Source organism: Camarhynchus parvulus, chromosome 18 (genome assembly GCF_901933205.1).
Source record: "Camarhynchus parvulus chromosome 18, STF_HiC, whole genome shotgun sequence".
In the NCBI taxonomy this organism is placed as follows: Eukaryota; Metazoa; Chordata; class Aves; order Passeriformes; family Thraupidae; genus Camarhynchus; species Camarhynchus parvulus.
The window spans coordinates 2316452-2343895 of NC_044588.1; the positions used below are offsets into that span (position 1 = coordinate 2316452).

At 39.4% G+C, this 27444-nt stretch overlaps 1 protein-coding gene across 1 annotated transcript in view; it reads right to left on the bottom strand.

The window, feature by feature from the left end:
• SMURF2 (SMAD specific E3 ubiquitin protein ligase 2) overlaps window positions 1-27444 on the bottom strand; it is a 61505-nt gene that overhangs the window by 31381 nt on the left and 2680 nt on the right. Inside the window, exons 2-3 of the mRNA XM_030962248.1 lie at window positions 2751-2789; window positions 1084-1192 (exon numbers count right to left, since the gene is read on the bottom strand). Of these exons, the coding sequence (XP_030818108.1) occupies window positions 1084-1192; window positions 2751-2789 (148 nt within the window). The remainder of the gene's footprint in view (window positions 1-1083; window positions 1193-2750; window positions 2790-27444) is intronic.

Below are 27444 nucleotides of genomic sequence, written 5' to 3' on the forward strand. Positions count from 1 at the left end.
CTATGAATTACAGTCTCACATGCAGAATCTAAGTTTGAACTGGGTTTGGATAATAAAACCATAATATTATTATTTCACTAAACTGCCATGATACTTTGTTCTGCAGTGAAGAAAATGTTCTGTATCCTGCACTAACACATTATGAACAAGGACTTCATATATTTAGTCTTGGATATTCAAATAAAGAGCAGATCAAGACATGACTTTAAACCAGGCCTTTCATATTCTCCTGTGAGACCCATCAAGCTGCTTCTCTTCACTGGGAAAAAGAGGGACAAGAAATTTTCTGTGTACCAACACCAATTTGCTGCAGGTTTGGTGATGGCCAAAGTTAACATAAATATGCTCAAACACTTTCTAATAATACAGGACAGGGAATGGAGCCATGGGGAAAAAGTCAGAGATCAGAACAGGAGAGTACAATGATGCAAAACAGTTCATTTCTCTTCCCCATCTTTCATCCCAAGGAAAAAGATAAAGAATAAAAGACAAGGAAAATAAAGCATGCACAGAGACCTACATAAAAATCAAAGCTTTAATAACTTATATTGTACAGAAATATGCTGTACTTTAGAAAAAGAGGAAAACCATGACATATACGTGCCATACTGATTCTACTGCTCAAAAGCACCAAAAGGTGCTCAAGTGATGATAACAATAATTCAGAGTGAGAACAACATTTGGGACAGAAAATGACAGAAAGGAGAGAAAATTGAACAAAAGGCACACAGAGAAAAAGATACTGTAGCACCACAACCAACAAAAACTGCATCAAGAGAAGAGTAGTTAAAGGGAAATACTGTCAATTACTTGCTTCATTTTAACATGAAAATACCACAATAAAACAACACTGTAGTCCATGTAAGCATGCTGCAGACATCAGCACCAGAAAAACAAGTGCAGTGTTTAAATTTTGAGGTAAATGAGAAAGTGGAATTTTGCTAGGTGGACTTTTCACTCAAACTAATAAACTCTGGGATACTTTCCAAGCCATACATAGGACAGGATAAAGAACATCTGACATTGTCTGTGTAATTTAGAGGATTTCACTTCAAACCTTTGGTTATCACTGTTACCACCTACAGGTCATAATGCTGATTCCATTTGGGATCAAGTGTATTCTTCACAGTATCTGTAGAATGGCATTGGCCAGATCCATCCACCACAACCTTAGCAAAGGGATCAGGAAGTCCTATAAGGAGGAAAAGAAAAAAAAGCTACCAAGTGGATCAGGATGTTTTGAAGTCCTTCATCATTGCTCAGTTTTTAAATCTTTCATTTGAAGATTTATTTGCCTTTTATTCATAAATAAGACCCCTACTTAATGAATGGGAATAACATGATGTATCAAGCACAGGAAATGGGTAAATTAGCAATTTATTTCACTGATATGGACTAAGAAAAAGTTGTGTAAGTCAAATACATTGGGGGGGAAAAAAAATCAAAACACCTTAATCTTCCTAATTCAGGTTTGAGTAAATTCTCAGTATACAAAGAAGCCAAAGGCAGAGAAAGCAGAGTTACATTCTTTATATGTTTTAAGATCAAATCACAATTTTGGCTGATATTGGTGTAACAAAATTGCCTCTAAGAGGTTATTTTTGCTTTTAGAATCCACTTGGTGTACTGCTGGCTTTGTGCTCCATTTACTGCCAGCTCAGTACCTAAGGAACACTGAACACAGCTTCATCTGAACACCAAAAATCAGTGTAAAGATAGTGCTGAACTCCAGATTCAGGGCTGGAAGAGCAGCAGGAGCAGAGCAGCCCACCACGACCAACACCTCCTGCTGAACTGACACCAGGGATGGTCCCACCCCTGACTCCCCAGGTCCTGCCCTTTCCCCTCACTCTCATCTATGCCTCCCCTCATCAGTGCTGTGAGCCAGCTGGAGGAACCAAGGTGGGGAAACATTCACCACATTTGCTGAGGTGCAATTTTGTCCCAGCTGCATTTCAGGTGACTCAGCCAGAGCTGCTCAGGCAGCAGAGGGCTCAGGACAAGTGTCACAGAAAGCACAGGGGGACAAGGGAGTGGGACCTTGGGACATCTGTGCTTCAGCATCACACACTGCACATCCTGAGGGGGTTTTTCAGGCATGATCAAACTGTTAAACACCCAAGAACTTGTCATCAATACAGAAATTCAGATATAAGCAATGTTCTAGAAGTATCTCAAATCATTGCTTCTTCTATTTCTTTCCAAAGCTCAGGTCTGCTCCGCCAAATTCCTCCTGCTCCCTACCTGTAAAGGTGGGAAGTGACAGGCAGGTGATCTATGCATGCAGGACATAGGCAACAGGATTCCTTCCTGCTTTCCTCATCTACTTCTTAGTACTTCTTTCAAAACATTATTAAAATTAATTAAAATATAATTTCAGAGTACCTCGGTGTTATGAGGTGGTTATTAATAATTAAGGAGCACATCTGTTTGCTTGACAAAAGGTTCTTGGATGAAAAACGACTTAATAAATATATGGCACTAAATTTGAAAAACATGTAATTTGCCTGAGTGGGTAAATTTGTTTCCCACTCCCATAAAAACAGACAGAGTGTGTCAGTGTTTTAATTATTATTATGATTCTGTGCTGAGTGTCACCTAAGACAAAAATAGAAGCCCTGAAATAAAACATCAAAGCCTTCAGCCCTCTTACTGCAAATATCTGAATATAATGATCATATGCAAACACTGGACTATAGAACTTGCATAATATTTATTCCATCTATAAATAAATGTATAAATGTACTTACGGAAAAAGTCCTTTTTCACCAAGTTTTTTGCACACAGTACTGCAAAAAGAACAAAAATACAAAATTAAGTTACTGATTGTCAACTTTAAAAAAAGTTATTTTACCTGTCCACTACTTCAGAAAATCTTGCTTGAAATAAAACAAACATAAATGAATTGTGCTCCTGCATCATTTATACTGCCATGTGAATTAATTCCTGAAAGCTGAGCTGGAAGTGTCATCTTTTAGCCATGCACCTGGAGGCAGATAACAGTGGAAGTGAGATGGTTGTGCTTTCCTCAGGCAATAGTTTCATGTGGCTTTTTTTCCCCCCCTCAACCGTTTTGCCAACTGTGAGTTCACCAGAGAGGGACCTGGAGCACTCCTGGCTGGTTCACCATTAATCAGTGCTGGGACACAAGCAGGGGCTTATGCTGAGTTCTACAGCCCAGCAAAAGCGTCCTTGATCATAAAAACACCAGGCAGCTAAGACTGTTATCCTGCATCCTTAACAAATAAAAGGTTTTACCTGAAAAGCATTTGGGTGGAGCACACTAACTTCTAAAGCCAGAGTTTTGATGGTTCCAAAGATATCTTTTATTTGTAGCAGCTGATAATTGTTTCAGGCTTTTTTTGTTTGTTTGTTTAAATTAAAAGGAAGGAACATTTGCATTTGTCAACTAAAAATACCCAGGGGAAAACAATCTCCTACGAGAATAAATTTAAATAAACAAATAAATAAATAAAAGGTCAAGGGGGACAAATTTCATATAAAGGTGCCAAGGTACACAAAGAAGACTTCTCTTCACAAACTGCACCACTGCTCAACTACTATGCTTATCTATAATCACAGGTTTAGTAAGCAGGAAATATTAGATTCCCCCGTGAAACATTAAAATATTTACTGATAACACAAAAGGATTCTTGGGGATTGAGCAAAAGCATGAATTCCCACAGCTACTATTAAAAAAAAAAAGGGGGGGGGGGAGTGGGAAGAGTTATTTGGTTGGAACCTGATGCTGCAAGAGATTCCTCACTATATGATTCCCTTGGATATTTTTCCTATGAGATCGCCAATTTTTATTACTGCCAGGAAATGCAAAGACAGAAAAGTGCGTCCAATAATCACATCCCACAGGCACCACCTAAAACCAAACACCATGGGTCATCCTTTCCCCCCCAGAACATCCTCCCACTGATCCTGCAAGGCTCCTGATCCCCAATTTCTGCCTGAATAAAGCAGGCAGAGGCAATCCATGAACACTCCCATGGACATCTCCACAGCCAGGGCACAGAAGCACCACCCTGGACAGTCTAAACAATGGAATTCATCTTTTCCCAGTTTTTACATTCATAAAGATGCTGATTTTAATGAAGCTGCTTTCCACTGGAATTCAGCACTGTAAAATCTGACTACAGCTCTGCTCAGGTCTGAGGAGTTTTGGTCCTCCATGAAACACAAGGAGATGCCCATCAGAGGCTGCAGGGAGTCACAGAACAACTTCACACTGGCCTATTCCACAGGAAAGGGGCATTCCTATTGCACAGGAAAGTTCCCAGGAAAATTTCAGCACAGTAGTTTGATACAAGGGGCTGCTAACAACACTCTTACCCTGAAAAAGAAGTGCCTGGTTCCAGGCCGGTAGCTTCTGGGGTTTTTTAAGGATGATAAAAGTAATAAATATAATTTCTCTCCGTTCAAAGACATACTGGTAGTCCTAAAGCAGAGCTCCATTTAAGGGATTTTCACACAATGATTTCAATCTGAACAGTCAAGAATAACAAAATACTACCAGAGAGTCAAATGTTTCAGGTATTTGATACCCAGCACTCAAGAACATATAGGAAAGAGACTGTCACATCACTGCTCCACAAATCAAATAAAGTCGTTTGGATGGCATAATAAAAAACCCACAGTTATCAAAGGCTTCCACATGCCAAACAATCTAAAGTTTACTCTATCCAGAACTTTGAGAACAACCTAAAGGCATCTGAAAAAGAAGAGGTAATAGAAAAACTGCTTTTGCTGCTCCTTAAGGTTTTATTACACCAAGAATATCCTCAGATGAGTGATAACACAAAGGACATCTGCCCAAGAACTGCAGTAGGTTATTGCTCACCAGGCACCTTTCATCTAGTGGTGAAAAGCTTCAAGTAAAATGGATGGCAACTTTCTAAAATATCTAAAAAATTATACAATTATTGTCACAGTTTTACCCATTTGAAGTAATGGGAAGTGTCAAGTGAAGCTGAGGGCTTAAAATCCAATAGTTAAGTCAAAATTCATCTACAGTACAGCCACACAGGGTGCTCCTAAAACTGTATAATGTCCAAGACACAAGAGGTTCAACTATTCTTGTGAGAGAAATTGTAATGTTAACTAATTACAAACACTTCTTTTCAAAAAGAAAGCAAGCCTGCCAATGCAATTTAACTGAAGTCTCATTTTTATAAGACTGGGCACACGCAGAGCACACAGACTAATAACTGCTTCCTCAACAATTAGCCATGAGGGAACAAACTAATATTTTTGGCTCAACTATTCCCTCTCTAGTAACCACATTTAAGGCAAGTCAGATGTCAACCCACTCTGGCTTTGTCAGGTTAACAAAACAAGAGAGATGCTGAGAAAGCTTCCACTAACAACACCCTCTCTGCCAGGTATTTCTAGGTAAAAAAGCCCAGGTCCCAGGAGCATCAGCTCAACTCAAAGAGAAACAATCTTCCACATACACAGAGCTCTCATCTATCTCAGGACTTTTTTTGGACAAAACTTTTCCCACTGGTGGGAAAAGCACCAGAGTTTATGCTCCACTTTTCTAACAGTTTCAACACTGTATTAAAACCTGTCCTGAATATTCTGATAACCAGCTGATTAATAGTTCCTTGAGAATAAAAGCTAAGGAAGTTTGGTTTCCTATGGATTTATGTTTCATGGTTGACTGGAGGCTGTGGCTGAGGCTTTTCCCCTGGGCATTCAGACAGAGCCTCTCCCACCAGGCTCTCCCTGGGCCAGCAGTGCAGGATCTGCTCCAGGTCACTGCCAGGGTCTCCTCTTTATCCAGGCAATGATTCCCACTAAACTCACGGGACTTAATTATCTTTGAGCCCTCTATCCTAGGCTCAATTTAAGCTAAAGATTCAAAACCCAGAAAGAACTAGAGGGAGGTTTCTTTCCCTTGATGATTCTAGACCCAACGCTCACCGTTACCAGATCTACAGAGCCCCACCACTAAAGGATCCTGTGGAGGCACAAGGGCACTGCAGGAGGTTATTTATTATTTGGATGTGCTTGTTTTAAGGCACTTTTTGTTACAATTCTTTTGAAACAAAACGTTAAGCTATTTAAACTTGCACTGGAACTAGAATGCAAACCAATGGCTGGATATACTGAAAAAGAGCAGGGGGGTGTGTTGTACCATAAGTGGATCATCAAATGACATTAATGACTTCTAGCACACATGTGTAGATAAAGTATTCATTCCAGAGTATCAGTGAGTCAATGGACAGCTATGTTTCTGTTTATTACAGACTTCCTGGGTAGTCTACAGAAAAGAGAACATTAATATTCCAATATATATGTGCCAAGACAAACAGCACACCGATTTTACATAGTATACATACATTAAATATTTTTTATCATGCTTTATGATCTCATTCTAACATATGCTACTCAGGTCTGCTCACAGAAACATGAAAAGAGCATTATGTTAGAAGCTACCCAGTCTCCTTCTATGACAGCTTTGCTACACAGTCCACAAATATTCAAAAATAGGAATTGAATCATATTTGCCAATTTCCTTTTTCTTATTTATTACTCCTGTGACTGACAAAGAATGGCTTACTGAAAAATAATTTAACTATTATAAGTAAATGCAAAATATTTAGTATCCCCAAACCCCTGTAATCTGTGTTAGCTATTAAAATTTACATGCAGTTATAGAGGGGGTGAATAATTGGTTCAACTCACATAAAAATTGAAAGGAACTATGACTATTGAAAAGGTCAATTTTATAGAAAGATAAATATTTCCCTCTCATTTTCTGAACTCTGTTTATTCTTTTTGCTAGTTACTGAAGAACTCTTGTTACAACTGCTGCTAACTTTGGAACCATTTTTACAGAAAAATCCAACTTTTAATGACATCAAGCTGTTGTTAGGGAAGGTAACCTATGTTATATGTTACCACTGTTTTTTATAAGTATTAAAAAGTATGTTTATTTCAGAATAATGAGTAGAAGGGGGAAGAACATGAAGCCCATGAAGTGGAAAGGGAGCTCCAATGCAGGAAGCTTGCATTGAAAACAAATAAAAAGTGATAAAGATCTATGAGATTTCACAGAATCATCACCTCTCAGACATGATCTCAGAGTCCTCAATGATCTATTCACCTCCAAAGGCTGGGTAACACCAGAATGAGTGCTGAGGAAGCAACATTAGAGGGAAGGAAAGTGGTATGTGAATTCAAGGAACCCGGACATTTAAGGGCTGTGTATTCAACCCTTGTGGGTATTTCCAGCCTGTATCGAACTGTTTGTAGCCAATTTGTTCAGCACACTCACCTGCAAAACAGGAACACCACCACTTTACTTCACAGGTAGGTTTTAGTGTTACATTACCTGCGTGTCTCTAGCACTCAGTTATCTGTTATAATGCACCTCTTTATTTATGACAAATGACAAGGTTTAAATGTGTTTGTACCCAGCAGCGTGAGGCACAAACACCTCAGGGCTACAGCTGTAGACAATCATTTTACAGATATATTAGTCTTAAAATTCCTATGGAAAAAATAATATTGCTTAAGCCATCTTAAGTAAGTAGTTTTTAAACGTCTGTATTGAGACACACCAATACTATCAAAGAAAGATTAAGGAAGACAGCTAAGAAAATAAAACCAATCATGAGTGTCCATGGAAGTGAGCACATTGCTGCAGAAGGAAACACACAATCAACACATTGAAGTCTACACATGGCTCAGCAGAACCCCCCAGCCCATGCCAAACATCCATCCCTAAGAACCCACACTGTGTCAACAGACAGCCCTGAGGTTATGGGGAGGAAAGCACTCCGTCCAAAGCTAAGATTATGTTTTCTAATCTTCTGGCTTTCCACGTGTCATCACCACAGAAGAACAAGTTCAGCCTTCTGAATCCAACCAACAGTTTTAACATTATCATTCCTGTTGGTTTTTTCCTTCCCCGAGGGTTTTTCTCTCAGAAAAAGCACTCGTTCAAGAACATATGTAACACACGGGAGAGCGACAGGCTGCCTATCAATTTTTACCACAATGGCTCATTTTGAAGACAAGTCTTTCTTCCCCTACAGAAACACCATCTTTTACTGAAAGCCATTAGTGTGGGGTTTTGTGATCAGATCCCAGTTGTTTGCATGTTCTATGTGGGGCAATACAATCACTGAAATAAGTCCCAGCTGTAGAAACACAATGCTGTGCTGTTGCTAATGTGTGTTGTACTGATAATGAATGGTCGTCTATGCTTTAATCTGAATAAAGCTCCCAACTGCTCTGCCTCTCCTTGCCAAAAATTCCCCTTCCTCCTCCAGACTGTGGTTGCATTCCAATTACACTGCTGATTGGAATGAGCCTGCTTGGGGGAGGGAGAGGGAGGAAGGCAAATGAAGCCACACTCACGCCCCTCCTCGCCTTCACGGCTGCCCCTGGGACCCAGAAATTGCTCGGGTGTTTGAACCTAAGGCTGACATGATGTACTTTTCTCCACAATGTACAAAACTCTTTGCAAATTCACTTATTTCTTTTAAAAAAGCCATTTGTGACAGGCAAACAGCACACGGTGCACAGGTTCCAGCAGGATGGCTCAACGCTTTAAACGTTTTTAAACAAATTCCTACTGGTTTCTTCCATTGTTGGCACGCTCACAAGAAATTTATATTTTTCGGCTTGCATTCCCTCCTTGGACCTGCCTAAATTCCCACATGGGAAAATATAAAACAGGAGGTCCTCAACTATTTATTGAGCAAAGAGCTGTAAATAACACCGTACGGATTTTGCAAATACAGCCGTTGAGGTAATAACTACCTCAATTAAGGTTTTGAAACAAAATTGTTTACCCTAACTATTCACATGAAGTTTTATTTTACAGTTAATCTCTCTGAGGAGTTTTTTTTAAGGTTCCATTTCCTTTGAAAGGTGCTTTTCCTGAAAATGAACAAAATGTGACAGAAACATGACCGTAAAACTGAGAGTTTACTTTTGCTTAATGAAATTCCTGCATTTTTGAAGGTTGCAATGGATTGCTGTCAAGAAGGGACACACAAAGGCAGGTAAACCTAACAAATACTGTATTTTACAGGTGCACAGGGGTTTGGAGCTGAGGTCTTGCAGCACGAAATGGGTCAGAACACAGCAGCTGACCATTATTCCGAGCAGATTGGAGCACGCTGGACGGTTTCAGGTTACACCCAACAGTACAGGGGGCTGCAGCTGTTCCTCCCTCAAAGCAGGTCCAGCCAGCACAGGGATACAAGGTAGAGCAGGAAACTGAAGTGAATTAACAGAAAATTAACCTTCTGGGGAGACAGATTAGTTCAGTGTTGGCTCCTAGAGCTGCACAGACTCACCCTGCAGTCACGCCATCTGCAAACCTGCAGCAAAGGAAGTGCCACAAGCACATGGCTGCAGAGCAGGGAGGATCAGCCAAGCTGCCCTTGCTGCAGTTGTGCTGGAGAAGTGCACCCCATAAAACACAATGCTACCCCAATGTTTTCATTTTAATGCAGACGTATAGTTTTTCCTCCTGTCTCTGTTTGGCAGCTGCAGAAGTTTATTTTATTAAAAACAAAATTAAGTTAAAAACATATTTTGCCGCCAGTATACCGACATAACCAGTTAACACCCTTCAGGTTTTTAGAGACACAATCTTCTCCTTAAACATTCAGCTTTTCCATTTCCCAAAGCACATTCAGAAATGCAGAACTAAAACATAAAAAAGCACTTCTCTTGCAAGTACACACACAATTACTTCCAGGCTGCTCTGTTTTACTTATGGACAGCTGTTCCTTCTGGGTCTCACAAAGCAACAGAAATTCATAATAACCCAATGAGCTCTAAACCAGAGTCAGTACAAAACATGTACACACAGAGAGAATGGCAGGATCATTATTTTCCCCAATTGTAAAATTCAGCATCACCCAAATCAACACTCTAGACTCCACCCTCTCCGGGGCCCAGTGGAGGCAGCACACGGAGCTGCAGGTGCCAGCACAAGGAAGCCCAGTTCACCCAAGGACACTGGACAGGCTGATGCGGATTTCAGACACACTCTGCTCGATGACACCCAAGGCAATCACTCTCCCCCACCCTGGATCCCAGCTCTGCAGCAGGAAGAGCTGCAGGACAAGCAGCCAGGTACATCCAAACATTATCCCTGGGCTGCTGCACCTGGGAATCTTCTCCTGATGGGAATTAGAAGCTGCATCACACAATCCCTTCTGCTCCTGATGGCAGCCAGGGCAACTGGGAAGGGGTGGTGGCATCTCCAACAGGCACAGCTGCCTCCTAGCACACCTACAGCTTATACTGGTAGGAAATAAATTTCTAATTCTCTTACAAACTTATAAACCTCATTAAAATTGAATGCAAACTTAGAATCATGTACCAATTCTAATTCTTAATAAGAGTAGGCATTAGAACAATTCAAAGTACTAATGGATTTTTAAAGTGCTATTTAATACTAACATGTCAGGTTGCAGAGAAATATTCTGAGTTACATATAAAAGCATCACTGCTAGACTGATGTCCAAACACAAGGTAGACAGCTTTAAAATAAACTCCATTAAAATATGTATTAGTATAAACATGGTACTAGAAAAGCACTTTTAACAGGAATTTCCTTTACTAATTGTTATAATTCTAAATTTTCCCATAAACACATTTCTGTAAGTTCAACACAAGCCAGATATTAAATCCTTAATACACTACCTGTAAAGTGAAACCCATTTCCAAGGATCACATACATTACAAGCATTGTCAGTTAGAAACCTGTGTCTCAACAAATCAGAATTTTTCCATGGGACTAAACAAACAAACCCACAATAATCAGCAATATGCATATCTGGAAGTGACAAATGACCTAATAATGCAATGTAATTTAAACTACTGCAAAAGATGCCAGAACCTAACACAAAACCAGTACATTTTCTGTTCAACTGACTCACTCTAAGGTCTCCACAAGAATTGGCTGCACTGTGACTAGATTTAGAATTCCAGACTCATATAACTTGCACATAATGTAACTCATGGAGTTTAAAACTCCAAATGAAAACATCACACATTTATCAGAGAGAACAAAGATGCAATGCATCACTGGATAGAAACAGTTACTCCAATAAATCATTCATCTCATGCAATAATAAAATTCTGGGAGAGAGTCTCCAAGGCTATTTTAAATTCCCGTAAGGGAAGGACGACACGACAGCGACTCCAGACTGCAGCAGTGACTCGTGGCCACGGCCAGATGGAGCCTGCCCAGATTTGCCATGTTTAGACTCCTGTTTTTACATCACGATGTCTACTTCACAGCATTGTTTCACTGTAAACAAAAGGCTTCCTTTTCCACTTCTCCTCCCTTACTCCACTCCAAGCCAAGAGTAAAACAAACCACAAACCCCCCCAGCCCATTGAATTCCTCCTCCGTGCAGCTCATGCATTCACGTTTCCCAGATTCATTGAGCGATGGGCTCGCTGCCACACACGTCACCCACCCTATTCATGTGTCCACTTTGTTTGATACGCCTCTCAAGAGGTAAAGGAAAGAAATTATGCTGCCACTTCTGCAATGAAGATAGCAGCCCTCCCTAGGCACTGCAAACCCTACCACAAAGCTTTACAAGTCTCTTTCATGGAGATTCACATTAATCCAGGTTAAGTTGAGTAAGCAGATGATAAAAAGTTGGGTTTGGTTTGCTTTTTTTTTTAGCTATATACCAAATGTGTAAATTAAAGCTCAATGATACAAATAAACCATGCTCATCAGGGCTCTGTGTAAATTAGGGCTTCAGCCACAGCTCAGTGAGAAGGAAGCAGAAGTAACACGTGGGAAACTTAAAGAAAACAAAGGCTATTGGGAATATCTGCATTTCCTGGTTCAGTGTGGATGGAGCCTTTCAGACCAGCCAGGATGTTTCCAATGCACAACTTTCATACACTATAAATTCCATTTCTCTTCTCCACCCTCCTCCAAAATGGCCTAATCATCCCATTTCACCCATTTTTCAACATCTGAAAAACCAACCACTACTGTACCATGGAGCTGTGGGACAGACACCACTTACAGAGACTCAAAACTGTGCTGTCACCTGAGGTGGGGGGAACAACACAGCTTTAAATTAACAGCCATTAGAATGCTTAAAAAAACCAGCAAAGATCAACTTTCAGACAAATTTCAAAGTTATTCCTTCGTTTCTCATATTGGTGACAAGTATAAAATCACATTCCAGTAAACAAAATCAGGGTGGGAAACAGAAATCCATTAAAAAGATGAAAGAATCCTGCAACTTTGGTGTTATGTTTGCTGTACCAGTCTCAATTATTTCTTACCCTTCTGCAATATTAAAAAAATAGTCTATAAAAAATCTTTAGAGTACCATTACCAAAATTAACTAATCTCAAACTGCAGAGGTGGTTTTTATATCAAAGTATGAGTGAAGTAAGTACTGGAATAAAATAGTTTTTAAGAGCTCAGGCAAAAAAAAAGGGGTCACTCTTATCTCAAACTCTTAAAATTGTGCTAAAAATCTTACCTCAGTCCTTAAAGACTTCTTTATAATCCCAGCAGTTAGTTTTTAACCAAAACAAGCAATTAATCTAAAGTTATCAACTAGTAAAATACTTAAGGGAGCACAGGATCATTTCTCTGATGGGTAAATAAAGAAGGTAATATGGAAATTCACCCATCTATTTCTCAGTTTGATAGGAACAGGAGTGGAGGGAAAAATTTAATGGGAGAAATAAATGATAGCTCTGCCTGATGTATTTCATGCAACGTGCTGTGGACAAACCTGCCAGCAAGGAGCAGAGCCCTTGGATTTGTTTCACTGCAGTAAAACTCTCCACTCTCTGAATGAGCTGTAGTAGAGGCAACAACAAAAGAAATTCATGATCTAATTACCAAGTGGACAAAAATGCCCTGAATTTTAAAAAGGGCTCAGACAAGAGGCACCTGCAGCTAAGTCAGACTCCTGGTGTCAGGGATTGTGGGTCCCAGCAGCGTTCCAGGCTGGGCTGCCAGCGCTGTCAGGACACGGCCACACGTGTGATTTAAACAGGAAATCTCAAAACTCTGTCTCTGCTGCAGACATGGTCCCTGGGGAACACCACTACTGCTGGGGCTTTTCTGGGAAGAGGAGAAAGGAAAAGAACCAGGGAAAAAAAAAAAAAGACCCCAAAACCACGGACATAATTTACCCTTCACAAGTAATTCCCATGCCACTCCAGCAAAATGCTGTACATATTGATTTTATCAGTACTACCAAAAGGACTGTCAGATGCTTTTCAAGAAATAATTCCTAACTCATGAGAAAAGTTTGGGCAACAACTTTTATTAGGGAGAAAAAAAGAATTCTGGCATTTCAAATATATGTTAAGTATTTACAAAAAATAATCCTCTAATAAGTAAAACCATGTTAAAGAGTGCAAGAGGGTCATGATTTTGATACTATCACTAGCAAAAATCATTAATTAAGCATCTGCCCTTAATCCAAACTCCTTGTTCAGCACAATTTTGTTGTATTACTACACCTGATGTACTGACATTACATGGGGCAATACAGATGAGTAATGTACTCTTATATCCTCCTGCATTATCATCAATATCCACAACCTCAGACATTCTGTCTCCTTCATAATATGCGGATCCTGCCTCTTTCTTATTTAGTACAGTTGGAATATTCAAGCACAGTATCACTATATTCACATTTTTTTGGAAAATTGGTTTTAGTGGAAAGCTTTCAACTCTGGAAGTTGCCTCTCTCTGGATCTTGACAGTTTGGTTTCTGCCAAAAATACAGCAAGGTCAGCAGGAAGGTGTGGGGACTATACATACACACCTTTACCTGGTCATGCCTCTGATGATGGAATTCTGTCTGTACCTGCAGAAATGCAACATCATCTAAATCAGGAAAATTCTTGCACACATGGAAAAACAAGACAATGTCACCATTCAAGCATCATTAAAACTCATGTACCTCAGTCCAGTCTTATCCCTCACCACACACCCATGAAGCCTCATCTCCAGGAGATTATTACATCATTAGTCTATAGCATTTATAAACTGAATAAGTTATTGCAGTCCTTTAATATGGACAGCTTCAGTTTGGTTTCTCTGTTTAAACAGATGTGTCCTCCAGAACAAATCCAAACAGTTTAAGAAGCTGCTGCTGTTGAAGAGAGATGAGCTAATTGAAAGAGCAATCTTATTTATTTCAACTGAAGTAAAGCAACTTACAGGAAAGCCTTGGTTCTGTTTTGCTTTGGTTTTACACAAGTTGCTTAAATTATTTACTCAAATCAGTACAATTTATATAGTACTGTAAGAAATAATATAGAAGAGAATTTAAAGAAACAGAACACCCAGAGATTCAGATTAAATAGCTCACCAATGCATGGAAATAAAGGATCTTGCCTCAAAACCATTGCCAGCCATTTCAACTACAACTTCAGAAATCTTTTGGGAAGATGAAATGCTCAAGAAGTAAAACTACAAGAATGTTTTTGAGAAAGAAGAACATAGAGTAGAAGATATTAAGCAGGGTAGAGTGAAGATTAAGAAAGATAATGGGGAGGAGCTGAGACTGAAAAAAGGAGTGTAAGGTGATTACATGCATGCAAAAAGTGCAACACTGTGCATCAACACTCCTAGCAGTTCAGCAAATGGATAAAAACTCAGGAAAATATTCCCAACAAGTTCAAGAACATTTCAATATAGAAGGCAGAATGGCTTCCAAGTGCAAGGAGCATCCAAGTATTTCCAAGGACCTCAAACACCAGTTATGGGACATGATGGGGATTCTGAGGGGACACAGAAATGGAAAAGCCTCATTTCCCCGCAGCCTTTCACTCCAGGAACCCTGAACCTCCTGCAGTTCTGCTCACAAAGTGTTACACTGAATAACTTCTGATTTCTACCATTTCTTATGTGGCTGCACAAGCAAGGTAAGAGCAGACCAAGTTTTCCAGAGGAATGTCGACATGCATTTCCTAAACACACTGCTCCTTGGACCTCTCAGCTAATTGAGTGCTATCCCAGGGCACCCAAACATAATTATTTGTTAAACAAATATATTAACTTCCCAAGTACAATGTTATTTCCTCTCACAACCATCTTCTGACATCTCAATTATTTAATACTAAACACCTTCCAGTGACCTAATTCCTTTAGTCTCTCTATCATTTATGTATCTTAGAGCCAATATGACAATTTATAATAAGACCAGAGATATAATAATAAATACCTGATCAGTTATATGGAGACAAAGAGGGCACAGGCTTTTCCCTTTTACATTGCTTCATCCAGCTTTGTCAATTGTACCTCCTTTCTGCATTAACTAAATTTAAGGATTCATAAACATATTTCCTGTTCATTTTTCAGCATTGTAGACTATGAATGGCATTGTTAATGTTAAAGTGATGCAAATTTTTAAAATACTAAAAAACAAAATGCAGTGATCGCCCTGGAACTGGCATCCTACATTAAACTACATCTCCAGCTAATCATGTATTTTCACTAACTAAAAGCAAATAAACTACAGTAAGTCAGTTCAGGGAGCTGTGCCTGCACTCCTGGTCCTCACTAAAAGGCGCTGTTGCTGAAGGGTCACAGGACAGGAGTGCTTTTTAGGATAGACACAAACATTTTGTCGTTTAGCTAAAAATAAAAAAAAAAATACCTAAACACATTCAAACTTCCAAAAGAGAGACTAGAAGAAACAAATGAGTCTCACAGATTTTGCTCCTGAATACAGAGTGTTCTTCAGGAGACAATAAAAACCACGGGATTGGAGAAGATAAAGTGTTAATCGCATATTTGGTGGTTTATGAGCCAAAGCAGTCTGAGGTTTAAACTGCTTCTGCTCAGTGCTCATCCCATTCAGAGACGATGAATCATTTCCCATTTGGCAGCACTGCTGCCTACAAGGCTTGTCTTCTGTGAGATTTCTCCTGTAGCCTTGTAATAGATTTGCTAATTTAGTACACCTGACTTTGAGCACAGGCTATTGTTGCCAGCTGTCAGACTAGACCTCGTCCTGTTTATCAGACACATCTCCACCAGCCCGGCCTGCCCCAGTCACAGAAACACAACACTCCTCACTAATCCCAGGGCAGTAAATTACTTTCTAATATCCTTGTTTTTCTTACTCTGCCAAAATACCAACACATCACAGATTTAAAGCAATAGCAAAATCAATTTATCCTCAGCAGCTGGGCTCATACCAGTTTATCCAATAACCACATTTTTAAAGTCATTTTTACTGTTCTAGTCATTCTGTCCATAAATTTCTGAGTTCCAGCAGTAGAGGTTTGATTGTTTTACACAAAGGTAGCATAAGCTCACAGGGAGTGTATTCTAGTTTTTTAGGCAGGACTCCACAACTCTTTGAAAGATAAATCAGAGCAAAACAAAGTATTCAACACCTTACACATACTGAAACATTTCCTCATTTTCCCCAGAGCTTTGTGCATGCAAAAGAAAGTGCATTACTTGCTGTTTATAAATATTGGTGTGAACAGAAACTCAGGGTAGGGGCAACAGAGAAAAAACACAGGGAGAGTCGGGTGGGTTTTGCTGTTTTGGGGTTTTTTTGTGGTTTGGTGGGTTTTTGTTGTTTTTTTTTAACCTCCCTACAGTGAAACATATGAAATGTATGAAAAAACAATTTGTATATGATATTTTTATGCCTAAACAAAATCTACCAGAACTTAATCCTTTACATTCCAGATAACAGAAATCAGTTATACAGATACAAAAAAAGCATATGTGGTCTATACAGGTTTCACACACAGTGCTCACAGAAACACATGCCCACATAGCAGATGCTCTTTTGATACTCTTACTCTTCTAAATGTTTTAAACCTCAGTATAGAGAATGCACACTCAGCTAACAAAAAATACTGAGTATTGACATTGCTGTCTCAGGGGGCTGTGGAGCCACTTACTCATCCCTATCATTCAAATCTGGCTGCTGAATTCCTGCTGAGCAGTCAAGGAAATGCACCTGGACTCTTCGCCTGGGACTGACTTGAAAGGCCCGACAGAAACTGTGATTCAACATGCAAAGACCATTTACCATGAGCAGGTTCCACACCACCCTGTGGTTACCTTCTGCTGTACCTGTTACCAAAATTAAATTTCATTTGCCTTGTAGCATGGCAGAGGATCCCCTCTGACCCCTTCTCTCGTGACAAAATCCATCCAACACCACTGCAAACACCCTGACCCTGCAAAGGGACCACAGGTCTGGGAGCTCAGCTGCACAGCCAGCACCTGCTCTGCCAGCTGGGACAGGGGAGAAAAACCTGGGAAAGAGAACAAAATCTTGGGATTTTAGGAAATGGAGGTGAAGTCAGAGCAAACAACAGACTCAAGATGCATAATTACTTCATTGCCTTGCAACAGCTACACAACCAGTCTAGTCCCATGTAAAGCTGATGTTCTTGCAAGTCAAAACATCTGTGTGTATACATATATAATATATATTTTATATATATATGTGTGTGTGTGTTTATATATACCTGTGTATATATATATAAAGGTTTTTCTTTTTAACATTTGACATGATGAATCAGATACTGCATTTCAAGTATTATTCATCTGTACAACTTAAGCTAGCCCTGAGGAATCATTGAAGAAAAATATTTGCCAGGAAAAAATAACCTAGAATATATGATTCATTCATTTCTGAAACAATAAAATGGTTCACTACAACAAAAATAACTATATTGTAAATACTTCAATTAAAATGTAAAAAAAACCTCCAGCCAAATACAATGAAGAAAGCATAGCCTCAGAATAAAAACAAACCATTAAATGTGCATATGTGTGCAAATAACAAAACATCTTGCTGGAAAAAGGTAATTTTATGAAATGCAGTTAACACCATATCTGATGTAAGTTGCACTCTATTTTTTAGGGATTTCATAGTCTTAGAACAAAGACACACCCCAACTCTCATATATAACTATTCTTCTATTAAGCTGATAAATAGATATTTATTTCAGCAGAAATGATGCATGTAGAGTACACCTAAAAACCAAACAGATCCTGAACATCCCCCTGGGAACCAGACAAGGCTATCACTGACCTTCAATCATAATAAAAGGGATCAGTTGAACAAAATTATGTATTTAATAACTTTCTAATTGTTCAAAGCACAAAGAGCTGTGAAAATGAGCAGATTTTGGCAAAGAAGTCCCACAGGAGCAGAGTTTGTTTCAGACTAGTGTCAAACATAGGGGGAAAAGTGAAGCACTGTTATGCATCAACAAATAACTGTAAAATATGAAAACAGTCTGAACACTTCATTTTTCTTCACAGTCAGACAATATTAAGTTTACTTAAAACGAAACCTTGCAGTTTCACATTTTATCAGTTCATTCATCTTCAGTTTTCTAAAAAAATCAAATAACCATCAATCTGAATGCACCCATAACTTCTCCTCACTCTGTCTACACAGACTGCTACAAGAAACTTCAAACTGCACATCTGCCTGTGTCTTGCTGGAGATACACCTGCCCAGTACAAGTAATTTCTGGTTTGTTTCTTCACTGGTCAAACTCTTTTGCAGGCTCCTTTGTGTGTGTTGCATACACACAGAGAGTCAAAGTGGTTCACAACACTGGCAACTCAGTGCAAACAGAGCACAGGGTGCTAAATAAACCCCCTGACACTGGAAGATGCTCTGGTGCAAATCCAGTGGGGATAAACTGTAAAATTAAAGGGCTGCCCTCTTCTATACAGAAATATTCACAAAGAATGCAAGATCCATCACAGTGTACAAATGATGACTGCCATAGCTCGTAGCTTTCTCTGTCTGCTTGATATTTAACATATTAACATTGACTCTAACTAAAAAAGCTCAACTCTTTCATGCAATTAAATCAACAGCAGATAACCTTCTCTGAAAACTTGTAACTTCTGGAGTTGCATTGTAACTCCAGAACTTTTGTGAAAATAGAGCACGTAAATGAGCCAAGGAAACTTAAAAACTACATAATCCAATTATAATTAACAGCAAGATTTCTGGCCCTTTTAAAGTAAGAAAATATCAGCATTAATGAAGTGACCAAGATATTCTTACAATCAAGGGTCTTTTTAAAAAAACTATTCAGGTTTGCTAAAAGCTGAAGAATTCCTTTTGTTCTACACATAAGGAGTAACCCCGATCTTATCTGCAAGCCTTTTTAGAATTATGTTCTGAATCATGGCCATTTAGAAGCCAGCCCTTCATTCCCTATTTCTTCTATATAGTATCAAGGTGGTGCACATGTGAAGCAAGGGAACAGATGGGAGAAATTTTGGGGTGGGTGTTTTTTCCTGTTTGTTTTTAAACTTCTGGCCTGTTTCCAACTGTAACCACTCACATTCTTTGCATGTTATGCATCTTGAGCTCTTATAAAGCCCCCCTGCTGTAGATGACCCCTTCTTCCCAATAAAACAGAACATCACATGGGCAGAAACAGCATTCCCTGGATAGAAAGCCAAGTGTTGAAAGGTCTGGAACAGGAGACCCTGGGCTGCCTCTGTGACCCTGTGTCACATTCAGTGCTGGAGCACCAGAGCCCAGGAACCAACAGATCCCCAGTGCCTCGTCCTGCCAAATCAGACTCCTCCAGCTTCTTGTTCCAGGTCACTCCCTTCTCCTCCTCCCTCATCCAGCTTTTGTGCCCTGTGCATTCCAGGTAGTACCTCTCTTCACACCAGGAGCTCACTGAGTTCAGCTTTAGGAGGCAGAGCTCAGCTCCTCACTAAAGCTGCCCCAAGCCTTACCTGGCTGATCCAGCCCCACCTGCCTATCACCGTGTCCCTGTTTGACAGAGCCTCTGCCCCAGAATAAAGCATTCACAAGAACAAAGCATTTCTAGATGATGTGCAATGTATTTTTAATCCTTTTTGAAACTGGCTGAAGTTTAGCAGAATCTTCCCAAAATAAATTTGGTCTGATTTAGCTCCTCAGCATGACAAATGTCTGTGTTAGCTAACAGCACTGAGCAGTGCCTGATAATGGGAAGGGCTAACTGGAGCTGGCATTATTAGCTCCAGCTTGATATTCCAAGTTCAGCCAGAGTTATAAATTCCACTGATGGAAGTAAAAGGCCGAGATGTTCAGACAGACAAAGCAATTCCATGTTCAAATGACACAAAGTAGAAGCAAGTGCGGGCCCCAGAGCTCGCAGTCCCCACAGCACTGAAGGGACAAGGAGCAATCCAAGGCTCAGGGTGACCAGGGACAATTTTCCTGTCCTGCAGTGACACAGGGTGGGAGCAGGACAAGTGCATCTCCAGGCATGGCCCACACTGCAAAGAACTGTTGAAATGTGGACAGTGAGGTTACTGAATTCCAATAAACTTATGAAAAATAGAAAGTTTTTGAATGGGTCCAAAGTCCTGCCCAGTGTAGATGAAGTTACATTATGCTGATACACAGGAAATAGCTGACTGATTCTACAGGATGAACAATTCACCAGAGGAAAGGAACTTCCAGGAAAAATGATAAATATTGTAATGAGGAAATCCGAGGCACGTATTCACAATGCCACATTCACATCTCACAAATGAACACAAATTTCTTCATGATCCCCTGGCCACAGAAGCAAGTGAGACACAGACAAATATAAATATATAGGACCTCCCCCCAGGCAGAATAACCACTCACTGTTTGGGAGGGGAACCAAGAACTTTACTGTCTATCCTTGTAGATGAGACTACAGAACTTTTAACATCCTTCTACCCCCCTCATAACAGCTACTGAGAGAACATTGTGAACTGTGGGAACTGCTCTAGGAAGGGAGAGAAGACTTCACAAATATTTTATGACAAGTCAGGCACGATGCATGTACTACTGAAAATTACTCTAAGTCATTTTTTCCTTAAAGGCCTTCTCTTTTCCTGCTGCAGAAGAAAGCAGAAGCCAACATTTTAAATCATCTTTCAACCCAGCTCTTAAGAAGAAATCCCAAACATGAAGGATGTTCACAAAAGGGCCACAGCACTACATGACAGCACAATATCAGCATAAATCTTGTCCCCCTCACATTAGTACAATCACAAAGATTTAAAACCTTTAACTTTTAAACAAAAAGCTGATATCCAACTATTTGAGGCAAATTGGAATTACTGCATAGCACTTGGAATTTACAGATAGCATTTGCTTCTCTAAGAAACCAGGGGCACTTCCCCTGTGCAGCAGTATTAATAAGCTTGAACAGAGAACAACAGCAGTTTTTGCCCATTCCAACATCCTTGACCAAGAGTTTATTATAACTATGTGTGAGATATATGTATCTATATATCACATATACACATTTGAATAGTCTGTTCACCAGCACCCTGTGCTTCACCAAGCATCCAGAATTACTAGACATTTAGAAATGCTAGTTAGACATTTATAAAAGATGGCACAAAAATTTGTTACCATTCTTCACAAGCTTCAATTAACAAGAACCTTCTGCAAAATCAGTATAAAACATTTTTGAACTTTCTACTACACTTCTCTAAATAAAAGCCCTAGAAAATTTCTGCTTTATCATGCATTATGCCCTTCTTTAAGTGTGGGCAATTTATGTGTCACACACTGTGCACTCAGGCTTAAAGAAGGCAGTCATTTTTAATTAGTACTGCTGAGCCAGTGCTCTCCAGAAGATGTGAGGATGAGGTGCTTCACATCTATTTCAATGAAGTACTTAGCAATGGGTATTTTGTGTCCTTCAAAATACATGTATTTGTATTATCAGGGTGAAGAGAAATGCTCAGTATCCAGATTTCCACACTGGCAGTGCAATCATTGAATCATTACAGCCTGGTTCAGAGCTGGGCTCACCAACATGACCTGTACATTTCTTTACATTTTAGCCCAAGCACAGGAACCCACATTTGTTTTCTGCTTCCACTATACAGTGACACAAAACCTGGGAAACTTGCAGTCCCTTCACATCCCTGTCTCACCTCCTGAACAACTGTACCCCACTCTGCCCTGTTTCACCTCTACAAATGTCCTTTTGCCTCTGAACAACACCACCTACACCAGCTCTATCCTTTGAAGTTTCTTGTATCATGCCACCCTTTATAAATTCAGACAGAAAAACTTACTCTGCAGCTAAACAAAAAAGAGGACACCTCAATATTACTAAAACTAAGCACAATGCTATTACTCATCTAGTCCTGCACACAGTCTTCTATAGAGAGCTATAAACTATTTCATAATCCACTAGGGAAAATAATGGGAAGAACTTCTTCTCTGAAAATAAATATTTATAGATATTATAAATAATTTCAGAACAAGGTGAACATTTTCTGTTAAGAGTCGAACTGAAGAACTACTTGCCATAAGGATACCTAAATGCTTGATACAATAAATGCCGATGAATTTCTAATCCCAGGCAGTTAAGCATGAATGTAATTCTATGAATTTTATTCAGACATGTTTTCTTCCTTTACATGCTTAAGGATTTTCATTTTATTTTTTTAACCAGCCATGTCCATAAACATAACCCAGATACATCTTTCCTCCCTCACCAATAATAAAATTAATTTTTGTACATTTTACATTTTTTGCATAAAAAATCCCTGCATTTACTAGACTGCCTTCTACTAAAATGAACAACAGATTACTAAGTACACTCCATCTACTTTCCTCATGTACTACAATATGCACAAGGCAGGAGCTTTATCATACATAATTTTAGAAGTGTACAGCTCGGTCTTTATCTGTATTAGGAAAAAATCTTTAGGTTGACCCAAGTTCAGAAAATGCCTCTAAATATTGCCAACACAGATTCCACCTCCAGTTAAATACAAGCACAACTGCATCTATAATTGAGTTTATGTATGCATCTATATATAAACTCCAAATCAAATGGTTAGCATGTTAAATAGAAGCATCATGACAGATATAATTAGTTATTACTCCATTTAACTCCATCAGTAATGTTAAAATCTGGGTCAAGGCAGAATGAAAATGCCACCAAGAGCCTGCTGGTCTGTGAACCTGCCTGGAGCCACCACTCATTTACACATCAACCCACCACAGTTCTCTGCACCCAGAGAAAAAGAGGGATGACAAGAGATGGACTTTAATGTGGATATATTCCTCAGCTCACCCATCTGACAGCACAGGATGGAGCAGAGGGACATGTGCATCCCAAAAATTGGTGCTGCGGGTTGGAAAGCTTTGCTATGGCATTGTCACTCCTGTGTTTGTGGCAGGATGGCACCACACATGCTGATTTAAGCATCAGTGGCACAATCTGGGTACACAGCTTTACTGTGACCTGTAAATTACATAGCCTGGACATTCTCTGCATATTTGAAACAACTCAAATGAATTGTTACAGAAAGGAAGCATTGAAGCTGTTCCACTGACAATCCCACAACCATGGAGTGACTCTCCCTTTCTCCAAGAAAACAAACCTTGTAAGTTGGGTTAAATATGCACTGGCCAAGAGTCACTCCACAAAATTACCAACAGGATATAGCCACAGTAACTCACATACTGCTACTTTTTCTTTCACTTTCAGAATTTCGAAAATGTGAGTAACACTTCATCAAAAGCAGTATGAGTTACTAATTTCTGGGGATACCAGCCCTCCTGGTCTGATCTGCCTGAGATTTAGCAAGAAAAAGTATTTTGAAGTGGAAAAAAAAGCAATTCCCAAGACTCTGCAGGATGCTAAAGTACAGCTGATAGTGCAACACAAATATGGCATATGAGCAATAACTGAACACAAATCACCCCAACTGCACAGTCTCAGAAGGCCCAAAACAGAACCATCTTTGCTGTGGATTTAAACTCAAAAGAAACAATGTTCATGGGCAGAACGTCAAAAGATAGTGGATCTAAATCCCAGCTTTACTTGGTTTATCCTTTTTATGATCTTGAGCTTGTCTATTCTCCATTCTGTATCAGTCTCCCCCTTAAACTCAGATGATAATGCTTAGCCAGTTTTGTCCTGAGCTTTGTTATCAACAGACAAAGACTTCTTCAAAGTTACAAGCAATTTTATCTATGCTTTCACTGGAAGTACTTAAAGATGAAGTGGTAAGAAAAAATCAACAATTTGCTTCTTTGAATATATTACTGACAAATGTCCCTCAAGATTCTGATCCTCTTCCCCAAACAGGAATGTGCTTTGCTGACAGCAGACACACAGAGCAGCTCCTTTTGCATGCCCTGCTGCCATCACTGAGGTGAATCCTCCCCAGCTCTCAGGAGTCACTGGGATGATCTCAGCCCTGCACGTGTGATGAGCATTTACATTTTATACATTAAAGCAGGCACATAACAGCCTGTGCAGGAATGCACTCGTGCCTCTCAGCCAAGTCAGAAGCCAGCTCACGTCATTGTTGTGAGGAGAGCAGGGAAGACACCCAAAGAAATCATCCACCCTTTTTTAAAGGCTGCAAGAAAGGTCTGGCCCAGTGGGGAGATGTCATTCTAAGATGGCAAAGCAACGAAGCACTTCAAAGGCCATGAGATAAACCAGAACAAAACATTAAAAGCTGTCTTCTTTCAGGGATCTACCCATTCACCTTAAAGACACAAAGACAAAATGTTTTCATCTGGGGCCTGATCAGATTTTTCAGTGTGATTAACAAAGAAAACAACATAATTTGTCACCACTAGATGAGATTCTCAGCTTTGTACAGCTACACAGACAGACATTACAGGACAGTGTAAACTCTTTAAACTTCACTGAAAACTACAATTCTAAACATTACTTGCTAATATTCCACCTCCAGGATTCCTTTTATTGTTTTTTCCAGCAATAGCTTTAATTTTTTTAAACATTGCCATTAGGACTGCCTGCAGATTTCCCATATGTCTCCCACATATGCCCCATATGTTACCTACACATGTAAATCCCCTACAAGCTTCTTTGTGATGCTCTGCTGATTGTACAGCCACAGGTGAATAGTGGGGTTTTTAAACTGAATTTCAATCTTTTAACTGGAGCCCCCATGTAACTGTTTCCCTACTGCAATTTCCTCCCCCAAATCCTTTCTGATCTTTGTTTTCCTTGCCATGATACCCCATTATGCACTCTTGAACACAGATATATAATTTTATACCCAGATGAATAAAACTTTGTCCTACAAGCTGAATTCATAGAAACAAACAGCTGAAACTGCTCCATACAGCTGCTCAGTTGTTTATTACAATTCTTTGGCATCTGTATTATCCACAACTGATTTATATGTATATAAATATCTATAACTATACACTGTGTATAGAAGAAAGGATATATTTACACACACACTTTGTACTTTGATGAAAATATTGAGGGCCAAGCAGCCATCAGTCCCTGTACATCTGATCAGACACATGTCTATTGACTTTGTTATGACTGCACCAGCTTAATCCACCTACTATGTAATTTATTGATTTGGATTTCTTAATGACACATGGCTTACAAAAACTAGTACTTAAGTCAAATATACCTTCCATGAAGGAACCCCATTGTTTTATTGCTGACCAAAGCCTATCTAACTACAGGCTGCTGGTAGGAGAGGCAGCCCTGCCCTCTTTGCAGTTTCTTCTCTGCATCCCTCCTCTTCAATACAAAAAACCATTTTTTTCCTGGTAGGATTAGCTTTCAGCTCATCCCATAGCTACACAGTTGCTGGAGTCAACACAAGGGAGGGCCCAGAAAGTGAAGCCAGGGACTACAAAGAGAAAAAAGAAACAGCACTCAGATTTTAAACTGTCCTAAAATGGCACTACAATTTCAGTCAACTATAAAACCATTGCCTTGCTACATACAAATATAGGGAGTTACTTTATCAATTGTTGATCAGATGTTCCCACAGTGAGGCTCTCAAATCCATAAACTTCAGTCCTGCTTCCACCACCACTGATGGAAAATTTAGGATTCAGGTAAACCACTGTCTCAACTGGATTAATTTAACACTTTGATTTATCCACTGCAAAAACCAGGTTTGAACATTCCACATTGTTTTACAAAGCTCAGGAATATTCTGGCTTTTTATAAATAAGGCATGTTTTGCAAGAAATATTATTAGCATCACAACCAGAGTTTCTATGGTCTGGGAAAACAGCAACACTTTCTCCTTCAACACTGTGAGTTCACAGTACAGTCCCACCTTTGTATTGTGAGGGCTGAATAGACAGTAAAGCAGCAACAGAGAAAAGAGAGAGGGGCAGCACATGAGATGCTGATCCATTTTCCACAACACAACACAACACCCAGTGCTTTTATTTCTCTAATCAGCAAACCCTGCAGGAAAGCTGGAAGCAGCAAGAATGAGGAAGAACAAATCCAACAACTCTTCAGGCCTACGTCTGATTCTGTACCAGCAAAACTCTTCCAGCTCATTCCAGTTTTATCCATGGGATATTTATTACCACTTTTTCCAGCCCAGTGTAACTGGGCTTTGTGGCTATGGAAGTGTCTTTACTTGTTAACAATTCTGAGACAAACACTACCTGCAACACATCAACTAAATAAACTTCTGCACTGAACCTTTACTCAACAGATTCTAATGCTCACAGAGTTTTGAGGACCTCAAACTGATTTTGGAAAGTACCTCCTTGATAAAAACAACCTTATGGGCTTCAGAGAGCTGTCATTGATCTCCTAAGTGAAAGCAGCCACATTTTAATATTTAAAAACTCACATATGAAGACATAAAATATTTACTGAAAACAATGGTCATTTCTCAGTTTTCTGAAGAATGGAAGATCAACACAATTCAACAATGGGGTGAAAGAAATCAATGCATGTTCTGACTGACAGTGTAGTGTATTTACAAATCCACATATTCAACACAACACTGAGAAAAATCACACTAGGAATGGAAGGAGATGATTGCACTTGCAGCTTTTGTAGAATTCGAATGTACTTAGGATAGGACCAGATCAAATGGTGGTAAATATGTGAGAGCCAAAGAAGTTTTCCTTACACTTCCCTGGACATTGTTATTACAAGCTGCTAAGATAAATTTTGCAGAAGACTAGTGCAATTCTGGACTTTAGCTAATTTAAATTACACTGCCTATATTTTAATCAGAAACAAGGATTTAGACCTCCTGCTAGAAGTATCATCAGAAGCCATGACACTCAGATTTTAACAATTATCCAGAGATTTTTTTTTAGCCCAGGATTATGCGAACTGTATCAACATATGTATCACTAAACACTCAAGTGATATTTGCAACAAACAGCCAAACCTTTCCAAAAGAATAACCTTTTGTAAGAAATGTATAACACAGATGCATTGTAAAGTAAATAAAAACTTACTAGAAGTATGCCACCGCTGTGGTTTGTCTCTGTTGTGGAACCCAGACCTAAATAAACTGTTAAACACTTAGTGTAAAGGTATGCCAAACATTTCTCAGAACTTTCTTAAGGTCTCAACAAAGAGTCAACCTTTTTTGCAAAATGAGGCCTAGGTTAAATATTTTATTTGGCTCCTCAAGATGGACTGAGAAGTTGGGCACTAGCTCCAGAT